The 13,336-nt window shown below is 33.6% G+C and overlaps 1 protein-coding gene across 1 annotated transcript in view; it reads left to right on the top strand.

The window, feature by feature from the left end:
• LOC133333977 (neuronal acetylcholine receptor subunit alpha-7-like) overlaps positions 1–12,607 on the top strand; it is a gene marked incomplete at its 5' end in the record, with an annotated part of 70,062 nt that extends 57,455 nt beyond the window's left edge. Inside the window, 3 exons of the mRNA XM_061542285.1 lie at positions 1,395–1,589; positions 12,228–12,318; positions 12,574–12,607. Coding sequence (XP_061398269.1) covers positions 1,395–1,589; positions 12,228–12,318; positions 12,574–12,607 — 320 coding nt within the window. The remainder of the gene's footprint in view (positions 1–1,394; positions 1,590–12,227; positions 12,319–12,573) is intronic.
• Between the last annotated feature and the right edge of the window lie 729 nt (positions 12,608–13,336).

The raw sequence follows: 13,336 nt of genomic DNA, 5'->3' as shown, positions 1-13,336 counted from the left end.
GGATCTGACCAAATACTTAGAGCGGCTGTTTAGATGATGATCTGTCAATATTCCGAGGGTCAAATCAACCAAAACCTAAAGTGATCATATTTTTATAAAATGGCGTAAAAATTCACTTCAAGAACAAAAATTTGGAAAATATGCCAGGCTTAGAAAGTGGCTCCACTTTCTAAGCCTGACATATTCGTTGACCTATAATGGATCAAGAGGGTGCAAATATCACGAAATATTGCCCAGTCTCAGAATATAGAACGACAGAACGTTTGCTTTTCGTGGCCCCGTCCGACTATACTGCTTCGCTCACTGGTTTTAATTTATTTCCGAAGGAAAAATGTGCTCTCTTTGAGGTCGAAGGACCAAAACGTAAATTTTTAAAAAATCTATGCCTTTTAGTAGGCCCCAAAAAGCCACTCCTTATGTAGGCTTAAGACGTCTTTTTGGATGTTGGAAAAAAGGATTTAAAAAATCCACGCCTTATTACGTGTTGGAAAAAGGATTTAAAAAATCCACGTCTTATATATTCTCCTGAATTTTTTTTCTTTGAAAACTCGTCAAAAATTCCTGATGCACAATGTCTGATGCATACTTTTAGGCGTTCGAAAATATGTTCCCATATTTTAAAGGTATTCTGAAAAAACATGTTTGTAATTTTATTAAATTATTTAAATGACACTCAAGCCCCGGATATTGGCTTTTTTTTAATTTTTTGTAATGAACATTTTTGTAATGGATTTTTTTAAACTTCCCCCTGGCTGAAATAATCCTTTAAACGAACAAAAATCTTTGTGCCACAATGGACCGACGACCAATTGTTGTTGCCTGTTGACTGAATTGGTTACTTAACTCTTGAAATGTATATATTTTATATATAGCATACACTTAAGGTAGCATAGCATGACTGGGCATGTGAATATTTTAGTTTCGTTTCGGTTTTTTGTTTTTCATTTTTGTCGATAAATATTTAAACAAGTTGGCCGATGTTAACGATCAATTAAATGGAATCTGCATGGCAACAGTGAAGAGAAGAGTAATTCGTTTTAATTTTTATTTTTGCATGGACTTTTATATATATGTGTGTGTATGTATGTGTATATATATTTAAGTGTGTGTGTGCGTACTCAAATGTCTGGATTTTCACAGTATATCCAATAAATTACTTGTATATGTATGTGTGTGTGTGCGAAAAATCATGTTTAACATAAATTTTTACTAATTTATTTCATTGAAATATAAAATTACTACCACTTTTCCAAAAACCAAAAACTGAAAAAATACCCTGGGATCCTGAACGCAACTGTAATTTCAAACCGAACACCGAACATATATCCCGCCTGAAAATATCACAACTCAACTCAACTTTTATGGATCCGTCATCACCATCACCATCAAACCAGGCATGCCGGGCAAAAAGAATACCATCGTCTATGCCTGCTGTCCCGAGCCGTATGTCGATGTGACATTCACAATACAGATACGACGACGGACATTATATTATTTTTTTAATTTAATTGTGCCGTGTGTGCTGATATCATCGATGGCTTTATTAGGATTTACATTACCACCCGATTCGGGTGAAAAACTAACCTTAGGTATGTATGCCAACCAAACGAAAAAGAGAATTTATTTTTTCAATTATTATTTTATTTTTCAAATTTAAAATTTATTAAAAAAAAAAAACAAAAAAGAAATATGGGACACATTTTCAAAATTATTTTACAAAATTTTTTATTTCCTATACAAAATTAAATTATTTCTTAGGTTTTTAAAATTTTCTCTTGTTACAGCCAAACCACAGAAAATTTAAAACAAAAAAAAAAAAAAAAAAACATATAGAACAAATTTTTAGGTAAAAACAAAATGTCTACGCAAAATATCATATCGAAAAATATTGAAATGAAAATTTGAAAAGAAAAATATTAAACTGATAACGCCAGCACTTTGTTCTTTAGGTAAAACCGGTAGCGAAATGAGGCAATGCTGGATTGTGTAAAAATTGTTGAACGATGCAAATAGTTTAATTAAAAACAAAAAATACAACAACATTAATTTATAAATAAAAAACTAATAAATAAAAAATAATAAAAGTGTTCTTGTGAAAATGTTACGAATTTTGCATGATTTGATGCTTTAAAATATTTTTTTTCTTTTTACAGAAATAAAAAAAAAAACAAATAAATAAAAATAAAACAAAATAAAACAAAATGATTAATTAAAAGTCAAGTTTTAAGAAGTAGATTTTCCTACAATATTTTTAAAGTGATATCCAAAGAAAATATACCATAATAATTTAATTTAATGTGCCCCTAAAAGTATGCAGTATGTTGTAATAAATTTGAATTGCTTTGAAAAAATATTCTTTAAAAAGCCACGCCTTGTTGATGGCCCCAAAAAAATATTCTTTAAAAAATCCGCGCATTGTTGATGGCCCCAAAAAAATATTCTTTAAAAAATCCACGCCTTGTTGATGGTCCCAAAATTTATTCTTTAAAAAATCCACGCCTCGTTGATGGTCCCAAAAAATATTCTTTCAAAAATCCACGCCTTGTTGATGGTCCCAAAAAATATTCTTTAAAAAATCCACGCCTTGTTGATGGTCCCAAAAAATATTCTTTAAAAAATCCACGCCTTGTTGATGGTCCCAAAAAATATTCTTTAAAAAATCCACGCCTTGTTGATGGTCCCAAAAAATATTCTTTAAAAAATCCACGCCTTGTTGATGGTCCCAAAAAATATTCTTTAAAAAATCCACGCCTTGTTGATGGTCCCAAAAAATATTCTTTAAAAAATCCACGCCTTGTTGATGGCCCCAAAAAAAATATTCATTAAAAAATCCACGCCTTGTTGATGGTCCCAAAAAATATTCGTTAAAAAATCCACGCCTTGTTGATGGTCCCAAAAAATATTCTTTAAAAAATCCACGCCTTGTTGATGGTTCCAAAAAATCCATGGTTCCAAAAAATATTCTTTAAAAAATCCACGCCTTGTTGATGGTTCCAAAAAATATTCTTTAAAAAATCCACGCCTTGTTGATGGTTCCAAAAAATATTCTTTAAAAAATCCACGCCCAAAAAATATTCTTTAAAAAATCCACGCCTTGTTGATGGTCCCAAAAAATATTCTTTAAAAAATCCACGCCTTGTTGATGGTCCCAAAAAATATTCTTTAAAAAATCCACGCCTTGTTGATGGTCCCAAAAAATATTCTTTAAAAAATCCACGCCTTGTTGATGGTCCCAAAAAATATTCTTTAAAAAATCCACGCCTTGTTGATGGTCCCAAAAAATATTCTTAAAAAAATCCACGCCTCGTTGATGGTCCCAAAAAATATTCTTTAAAAAATCCACGCCTTGTATTAGGCCCTAAAAAATATTCATTTAAAAATTTACGCCTTTTATTAGGCTCTAAAAAATATTATTTAAAAATCCTTGTATTGGGCCCCAAAAAATATCCTTCAAAAATCCCTGCCTTGTTGGTGGTCCTAAAAATATTCTTTAAAAATCCACACTTTTCTGAGCCTGAGCAAATTTGGCGATATTTTCATCCTCATAACCGATTATAAGTCAACAGCTTCCATTTCTAACCCTCACATAAATCTTGTTTTCCCGAAGTAAATATTTACGCAATAAAACAAAAATTTGATCACAAAAAAGTCTGGGTCCATTTGAACAGCTAAATATTGATCGATCTTCATCGAAACAGTCATGCTTATTCTTTGGCCAGATTCCCTTCCTGGTGATGTTGGAGTCATAATTGTGGCCTCTAGAGCGACCAGAAAAAGCGACAAAAATAAACAATTATTTTTCATGGCATTATAAACTCTTGGGCCACACAGAGCTATAATACCCTTACAATATAGTTATGTAGGTTATAATAAATCTAAAGGAATTAAAATTGTTCATAAAAAATTATAATTTAACGAAGCAATGTTACACTGTCCCAAAAGTATGCAATATTATATAATTAACATAAATTATCCTTACCCAATTCATGATAGATGTATGTGAAAGAGAATATAAGTATTAAAGATTTTAATATGAATATCATATATGTTCAGAATATAGTTCATCTGCGGAATTGAGAGATTAATTTTTTATATACATTATTTCTCCTGATACTCCCCTACGGAGCATAGGGCTTCAACGAAGCACGATTAGTTTAGTTTCAGCTGTAGTCTATCCTAGGTGATGTGCCTGCCATCTATCGTTGCCTAGAAAAACACCATATATATTTGTGTGTAGTGGTTTTAGTCCTTGCTAACATAGTGTAATAATTTTCCTCTGCGTGGCGCTATATTTTGCTATTTCCATTTTGTGAGCTATCCTTATATGGTAATGCTGGGGTGGTTCGTTTATATTTCATTACCGAATTGCAAAAATCAATTATTTCTCCTGATACTCCTCTTGAGAGCTTTGGACTTCAAGGAAACATATCAACGTAGTTTCAAAATTATTGTTTTTTTATTTCAAGTAAAAAATAATAAAAATAGTCTGCTATGTAGCCTATCCTAGAAACAACACCACATTGAATTTTGTGAAGTGGTTAGGGTCTTTGATTATTTTAGTCCTGCCATTCATCTCTGGGTGGCCCTATATCGTATGGTATATTTGGGGTTCTTGAGCGTGTTTTTCAAGCGAATTCACTGAAATTTGGTACGTTGGATCTTATTGGGTAACAAATTTCTCCACAAAAAAATAAATAAATATGGGTCCAAAATTTTCGGTATTTTGGGGTTCTTGAGTGCGCTTTTCAACCGATTTTGCTAACATTTGATACAATGGGTAGCTATTGGCTGCATTACACAAATTCCATTTCATTAGGACAGATTTAGAGTCATTTTTGTGGGACAACACAGATCGCTGTTCAAAATTTAATCTCAATCAGACACCAGTTCATTATTTGGTAGACAATTAACATGAAGTCAGTCGAAAATATATATTTGCATCTGAACCGTTGTAAACATTGGTTCAATATATAGGCTCAATTTAATACCTTAACTTAACACATGTTAGGCTAAACTAAACTTTAGAACGTTGTGCACAATTTGGTGTCAATCGAACAACCATGAATAGTTTCATGCACCATTCACCTAAAATCGGACAAACAGACAGACATGCATAAATCGACTCAGAAAGTGATTCTATACATACTCTGAAAAGGAACCATGGGTCTATCTCGTTTTCTTTTGCCTGTTACAAACATATGCACAAAGACATAATATGGTGAAGGGTATAAAAACTGGCCGGGACCTCAATATGGAGTCTATCCCAAAACATGTATTTATACGCTATACGAACTAGTGGACCGATATAGATTTACAATATCAACCATACTGGGAGCAGTGCAATATTTCAAATCTCTATCTTAAATTATGCGATCCCCTTGACCTCATAGGAGATTTTTAAATTTTCAAAAATTTGGGTAAGGCACCAACATAAGTCGACCTTTGAGTTCATTCTTAATGCAATAAAAAACCAGTGAGCGGAGCAGTATAGTCGGACGGGGCCGACCATACGATACCCTACACAACTACCACGGAACTCAAATTTTCTGCGGATGTTTATTCCGAGCCTGGGCAATATTTCGTAATATTTGCACCCTCTTGCTCGATTAGAGGTAAACAGCTCCTCTTCCTAACACTGACATATTTTCCGAATATTACGAGTATTCAGTACAGCTATTGTCCAGATTCCCTTCACCGTGGGTTGTGTTGTGATGTGCGGCTTTCATTTGTGGTCTATAGATCGATTCGAAAAAAAAACACAAAAAATTAAGTTTTCGGTCCACTTCATTCCAAAATTATTATCTGATCATCACCGAAAATGATAGTCGTTGTCCTTGACCATAACTGAAACCTCATGGAACATTTCAAAGCGATCAGCGCTATAGTTCCGCTCTCTAGAGTCATAATGGGTTACTAAATAATATACGAATACGGAGATACGTGTAAATATTTAGGTGTAACTCCCACATCCGAGCACATACAACAATATAATTGGTACTAATTTAAAGGTCAACCACTTCTCTTGGATATAATATCAACTTCTCGGGTCTATGTTTTTCAGGGGTAAATCTATATGATATAGAATACCAATTTTGTAATTTTTCACACAAAAGTCAGGGTCCATTTGTCCCGCTAAATATTGACCGATCTTTATCAAAGCAGGCATGCTTATTCTTTGGCCCGATCCCCTTCTCCATGCAAAATTTCACGATGTTCGGGCCATTATTGCGGCCTCTGGAGCGACCAGAAAAACCGACAAAAATTTAGTATTTGGTCCATTTCATCCCCTAAATATTATCCGAACTTTCCCAAAAACAATAGGGGTCTTCATTGGTCAGAACCCATCCTACATGCAAAATTTCGTGAAGATTGGTCCATAACTGTGGCCTGTATCGTGTTTACAAATTATAATGGACAGACGGACGGACGGACACACATGTCTAGATCGACTCAACTAGTCGAGATATGACCTAGGACCAATATTTCGCGGCGTTACAAACTTTTAGGGCTGCACAAAGCTATAATACCCTGACAACATAGTTGTGTAGGGTATAAAAAGCACAAAAAACGAAGTCTTCGGCCCATACATCCCAAAATTATTATCTGATCATCTTCGAAAATACTAGTCGTTGTCCTTGACCACAAATGGAAAATTTCAGAGCGACCAGCGCCATATTTCCGGCCTATTGTGTTGTAATGGGTTACTAAATAATATCTCAGTACGTAAGCACCTGTAAATATTTAAGTGTAACTCCCACATCTGAGTACGTACGACCATATAATTGGTATCAATTTAAAGGTCAACCACTCCTCTTGGATATACAATTAACTTCTCGGGTCTATGTCCTTCAGGGGCAAATATATAAGCAATAGAATACAAAATTTGTATTTTTTCACACAAAAGTCGGGGTCGATTTGACCCGCTAAATATTGACCGATCCTTATCAAAACAGGCATGCTTATTCTTTGGCCCGATCCCCTCCTCCATGTAAAATTTCGCGATGTTTGCACCATAATTGCGGCCTCTGGAGCGACCAGAAAAACCGACAAAAATTTAGTATTTGGTCCATTTCATCCCCTAAATATTAACTGATCTTTACCAAAAACAATAGGGGTCTTCATTGGCCAGAACCCATTCTACATGCAAAATTTCGTGAAGATTGGTCCATAACTGTGGCCTGTATCGTGTTTACAAATTATAATGGACAGACGGACGGACGGACACACATGTCTAGATCGACTCAGCTAGTCGAGATATGACGATCGGTATACTTAAAGGTGGGTCTAGGACCAATATTTCGCGGCGTTACAAACTTTTGGGGCTGCACAAAGCTATAATACCCTGACAACATAGTTGTGTAGGGTATAATTACGATCTACAAAGCTAGAATCGATATTGAAAATTTATAATTTTCAAAATGTTGACGCTTTGTGTGGGTGATACCAAAAGGGGTGGACTGATTGGTCCAATCTTCGGTCTTGAAATTGGACTTCTTTGGATTTTTTCGAACTCGAATTCCGGTCGCTTCATATACACGATAACCTCATTTTTTTTCAAACATAATACCGGCATGCTTAAAATATTAGGTTCTGCAAAGCTTGGTTCTAATCGGATATTCCGGTTACATTATTTGATAAAAATTTACCATTTTATGGGATAGGTGCCAGAAAGGGTGGACCGTTATTGTCCATGTCTTTAAAATTATACAATGGAAAGTAATCGAATAACAAAAACGTCGCTATTAAATACGTCAGGGATTTTTTTTTAAATGTTCATAACTTTAGGCCTCAAATTGAACATAAAACCACAACTACCAGGAAAATCTACCTTTCCGCGGTTCTATTCTGAGCCTGGGCAATTGTTCGCGATATTTACAACCTCTTGGCCGATTATAGGTCAACAGCTCCACTTTGTAACCCCGGTATATTTATCAAGTCTTGTTTTCCCGAGGTGAATATTTTCGCCATAAAATAAAAATTTGTTCACTTTAGATTTTGGTTGATTTGACCAGCCGTTCTAAGTATTTGGTCAGATCCCCTTCATCGTGTAAAATATGTGATGTTCTGCATGTAATAATGGCCGCTAGAGCGACTATAAATTGGACAAAAATTATGTTTTCTTTTCATTGCTCCCCCTAAATATAATTTCAACATATCCGAAAATTATAGACGTCGTCCTTGACCATAACCGGAACTTCATGTAAAATTTCATAGTGATCAGCGCGATATTTCCGTCCTCCAGTAATACTAACCAATATCATAACACATAGACACATTTCAATGGTTACGAATAACTCTCACATCGTAGTACATAAATTGGTATCAATGTAAAGGTCAACAAATCTCCTTGGATATATTCTGAACTTCTATGTCCTTCAGGAGTAAATATATAGGCTCCAGAATACAAATTTTGTAATTTTTCACACAAAAGTCAGGGTCTATTTGACCCGCTAAATATTGGCCAATCTTCATCAAAACAGTCATGCTTATTCTTGCTGTCTAATCAGTTGATAAGCTATTTATAAATACAAATAATGCATATAATAAATTAAATTCAGTCAAAAATAAATTCAGAACGATTTTCCAAAATTTTGTTTGAAAAATCGGTTTCTTAGACTACAAACCTAGCTAGAACCAGTGAGCGGAGCAGTATAGTCGGACGGGGCCGACCATACGATACCCTACACAACTACCACGAACTCTAACTTTCTGAGGATGTTTATTCCGAGTCTGAGTAATATTTCGTGATATTTGCCCCCTCTTGTCCGATTAGAGGTTAACAACACCTCTTCCTTACTATTTTCGAATATTCAGTACAGTCCTTCTAATTACTTGTCCAGATTACCTTCACGGTGGGTTGTGTTGTGATTTTTGGATTATACTCTACTCGAAAACACACAAAAAATTATATTCTCCGTCCATTTCATCCCAAAATTTTAATCTGATTATCACTGAAAATTATAGGCGTTGTTCTTGACCATAACTGGAACCTCATGAACAATTTCAAAGCCATCAGCGCGATATTTCTCCCTCTAATGTGGTAATGGGTTACTAAATAATATCTGAATACGTAAGCACCTGTAAATATTTGACTGTAACTCCCACATCTGAGTAGATACATCACTATATTTGGTATCAATTTAAAGGCCAACCACTCCTCTTGGATATGCTATCAACTCCTGGGGTCTACATCCTCCAGGAGTAAATATATATGCCATAGAATACAAATTTTGTCATTTTTCACACAAAAGTCAGGGTCCATTTGACCCGCTAAATATTGACCGATCTTTATCAAAACATGCATGCTTATTCTCTGGCCCGATCCCCTTCTCCATGCAAAAATTCGCGGTGTTTGGGCCATAATTGCGGCCTCTGGAGCGACCAGAAAAACCGACAAAAATTTAGTATTTGGTCCATTTCATCCCCTAAATGTTAACCGATCTTTTCCAAAAACAATAGGGGTCTTCATTGGCCAGAACCCATCCTACATGCAAAATTTCGTGAAGATTGGTCCATAACTGTGGCCTGTATCGTGTTTACAAATTATAATGGACAGACGGACGGACGGACGGACGGACGGACACACATGTCTAGATCGACTCAGCTAGTCGAGATATGACGATCGGTATACTTAAAGGTGGGTCTAGGACCAATATTTCGCGGCGTTACAAACATTTGGGGCTGCACAAAGCTATAATACCCTGACAACATAGTTGTGTAGGGTATAAATACCATTGGAGAATGTAGAGAAACGTTCTTGCCATTTCCATATCGGTTATATCTCCAAGAGTTGTTGAGATTTTCCCTTGAAATTTTATAGAAACATTCTCAAATTAGTGTAGGTTCGAATTAATTCGAAAATAAAACATTTTTTGAGGCCGATAATGACGAGATTTAAGGGGACCCCATTCATTCTCAGTTTCAAAAAATTTAATTTTGTTTTCTGATTTGATTCGAATCTACACTAATTCAAGAATGTCCCCATAACATTTCAAGTGAAAATCTCAACAACTCTAGAAGATATAGCCGATTTATTGTGTCAGCATTTAGGGACAGATGAAGTGGTTCTCAAACTTTAAACGCGTGTTTATGTTTTTACAAGTGTCGGGCACGATAACTCAAAAACTAATAATCCAATCGCTTCAAAATTTTGACACGTTTCTCTGTGAGTATATAGCCATCGGTCAAGATCTGTCTTATTTTCGAGCTTGCTTTTTGATCAAAAATAGTCGATGTTCCGAAAAACGTCCGCTATTTTGTTTATTTTTGAGCGAAGTCAATAATCCTAGTTCATAATTTTGATTTCATCCAAACTTTGCCCATCTTATTATCGGTCCACTCTTGCTAGTAACTCCCACACAGGGGCTAGGCCTAAATGTGAGTTCATATATAGTTCACTATCGAACCTTACGTTCTAGCTTTTTATCTCGATATCCTCCGCAGGTGAAATGATTACGACATACTCTTAGAACCAAACCCAAAACGCGGAACAAATAAGATAACTATTTTAATATAAAAAAGGGGGTTATTTGGGGACTACCCCAAAAAGGGGGGCGAATATTAATAATTTTTGGTGGGGAGATTTGTTACCATATACGACTACAAAATACCAAATTGCAGCGAATTCGGTAGAAAAACGCGCTCAAAAACCCCAAAATACCGAAATTTGGAGGTACCCTTATATGGGGGCTATCCGGAAAAAATGGACCTATATTCATAATTTTTTGTGGAGTGATTTGGTACCCATTAAGAACTCAAAATACTAAATTACAGCCAATTTGGTGGAAAAATACGATCAAACCTCACAATATACTGAAAATTAAAAGGTACCGTTATATGGGGACTACCAGAAAAAGTGGATCTATATTTATAATTTTTTGTGAAGACAATAAGAACCCAATGTACCAAATTTCAGCGTATTCGGTTGAAAACGCGCTCATGATCAGCAAAATACCGAAAATTGGGGGTTACTGTTATATGGGAGCTATGCCTAAACGTGAACCGATATATCCCATCTTCGAACTTGACCTGCCTGCAGACAAAAAACAAACCTATGCAAAATTTCAGCACCCTATCTTAATTCCTTCCGAAGATAGCGTGATTACAACAGACGGACGGACATGGCTAGATCGTCTTAGAATTTTACCCTGATCATATATATACTTTATAGGGTCGGAAATTAATATTTCGATGAGTTACAAACGGAATGACAAATATAGTGGAGGGTATAAAAATGCATACGAAATATTTTAAAATCAACATTTTCAGGCTATACATAGGTACCTTGTAATATTTTAAAAGTTTCCAAATTTTGGGTCATTAAAGCAACGTTTTAAATGCATTAAAAAATAAATTACAAAAATGTACCCCCTCGATAATTCCACTTTTTTCTATGAACCTAATTTTTTAGGCGCTTTAAAAATCTTTTTCCAAATATATAAATCTACAAACTATAACTTAGCTTTCCGAACTTTTCGAGTACTGCTAGTTACTAGTCCATAGACGGAATTATATGAGTCACCAAACGCTTATATTTAAAGATCAATCAGCTGATTAGTTGTATTTGTATAACAAAAATATTGCATACTTTTAGGATTAAAATAGGTTACTGCTAAATGTTTTTTTTTTTTTTTTTTGAATACGAACGTTTTTTTAGTGAGAACCATCATCGCTTTTCACATTTGTGATATTTTACAAATTTTAATGCATATTTTTCGGATGAAATTTATTTGTGTCTGCCTTATTTAAATGCATACTTTTAGGCTGTGATTCTAATGTAATAAATATAAAATATTAAAAAATTTAAATGCTACTCTACACAGATCTGTTGTACAATTTCACTAAAAACTTGACTATAAAAACTAAATAAAAGAATTTAAAAAGTTTTTTAAAACATTATGTACTTATATAAAACGTAGGTATATAAAAATAACAAAAAAAAAACATTCAATATAACAACGTGCTTGGATGATGAATTAACAACCAGATGCAGCGATAATAACTAAAATAATAATTAAATAAATTAAAAAAAATATACACTATATAAAAATAAAAATATTAAAAATAACTTAAAAACAAAGGTTTACAAAAATACTATTTCTATATATTTTGCAAATATTAAAATATAATAATTTTCAAATTTTTTTATTTTATATATTTTTTGTTTATAATTTCCTTTTTTATAAACAATGAATATTTTTGATTTATTTTCTTTCGAATTATTTCAGGCGTTACTATTCTACTGTCACTAACAGTATTTCTAAATCTTGTTGCTGAATCAATGCCGACAACGTCGGATGCTGTTCCTCTTATAGGTACACTGAAAAAAAAAAACAAAAATTCTCTTTAGAGCTAGAAAGCAAAAAAAATGAAGAAATGCATATGATTTTTTTAAATTTTTTAGTTTTTTTTTAGAACAAAAAATTAGTGGAAATATTTCAAGAAATTTTTAAAACGAAAAAAAAATTAAAAAAAATCCAAATTCGAAAAAAACATTAATATTGTAAATTTCTAAAAACATATAAATTTTATAAATTTCTTGAACTATTTCATTTAGCTTCTTTATTTTTATTTATTTTTTTCTTTAGTGCTTTTTTCTGTTGTCTGAGCTATGCCAACCAAATTTATTGATTTGTAGTGTCCATGAAAGGAAAACTTAACAAAAACCGAATCGATAACATATCTCGGGAAACTGCCATTGACACATTGAATGATTTCAAACCAAGCAACCACTACACTCACACAAAAACAAAAAATACCAATTATTTCGTTTAGTTTGTTCTCTCTGCCCCATCCATCTTTTAATAGAGGAATGCAATTGAATGAAAGGAAACCCCATTTAGAATGTCTTGGTTAGTGGAAGAACTATTAGAACAACCCTAGATACAAGAATGTGTTTTTAGAATCCGAACTACATGCAAACGATCATCAATCAGGACCAAATGAAAGATATCAAAAATATCATAAATCATTTGAAAATTTTAAACATTGTCAAGCTAAAGGCCTTCAAAAAATTAAAAAAAAAAACTCACGCCTTATATAAGTCTTAAAAAAATATTTAAAAAATCCACGCTATTTATATTAAATCTTCAAAAAAATTATTTAAACCAGTAAGGAAAGCAGTAAAGTCGGACTGGGCCGACTATATGATACCCTTCACCACTTTGGGTATATTGTCCTCTTATATCCTTACAATTGTATGTCAATGGTCCTTCGAAGGGACATACTCATGTCTTCGACAACTATGATAAATTTAATTTTCCCGAAACTAATCCACGCCTTATATGGGTCTTCAAAAAAATTATTTTAAAAATCCACGTCTTATATGGGTCTTCAA

The sequence above is a fragment of the Musca vetustissima genome, unplaced genomic scaffold (genome assembly GCF_032173495.1).
Source record: "Musca vetustissima isolate MV318-11 ecotype Yass unplaced genomic scaffold, APGP_CSIRO_Mvet_v1 utg54550, whole genome shotgun sequence".
Classification (NCBI taxonomy): Eukaryota; Metazoa; Arthropoda; class Insecta; order Diptera; family Muscidae; genus Musca; species Musca vetustissima.
The sequence above is the reverse complement of the archived record's forward strand: the minus strand, read 5'-3'. Positions and strand labels throughout refer to the sequence as shown.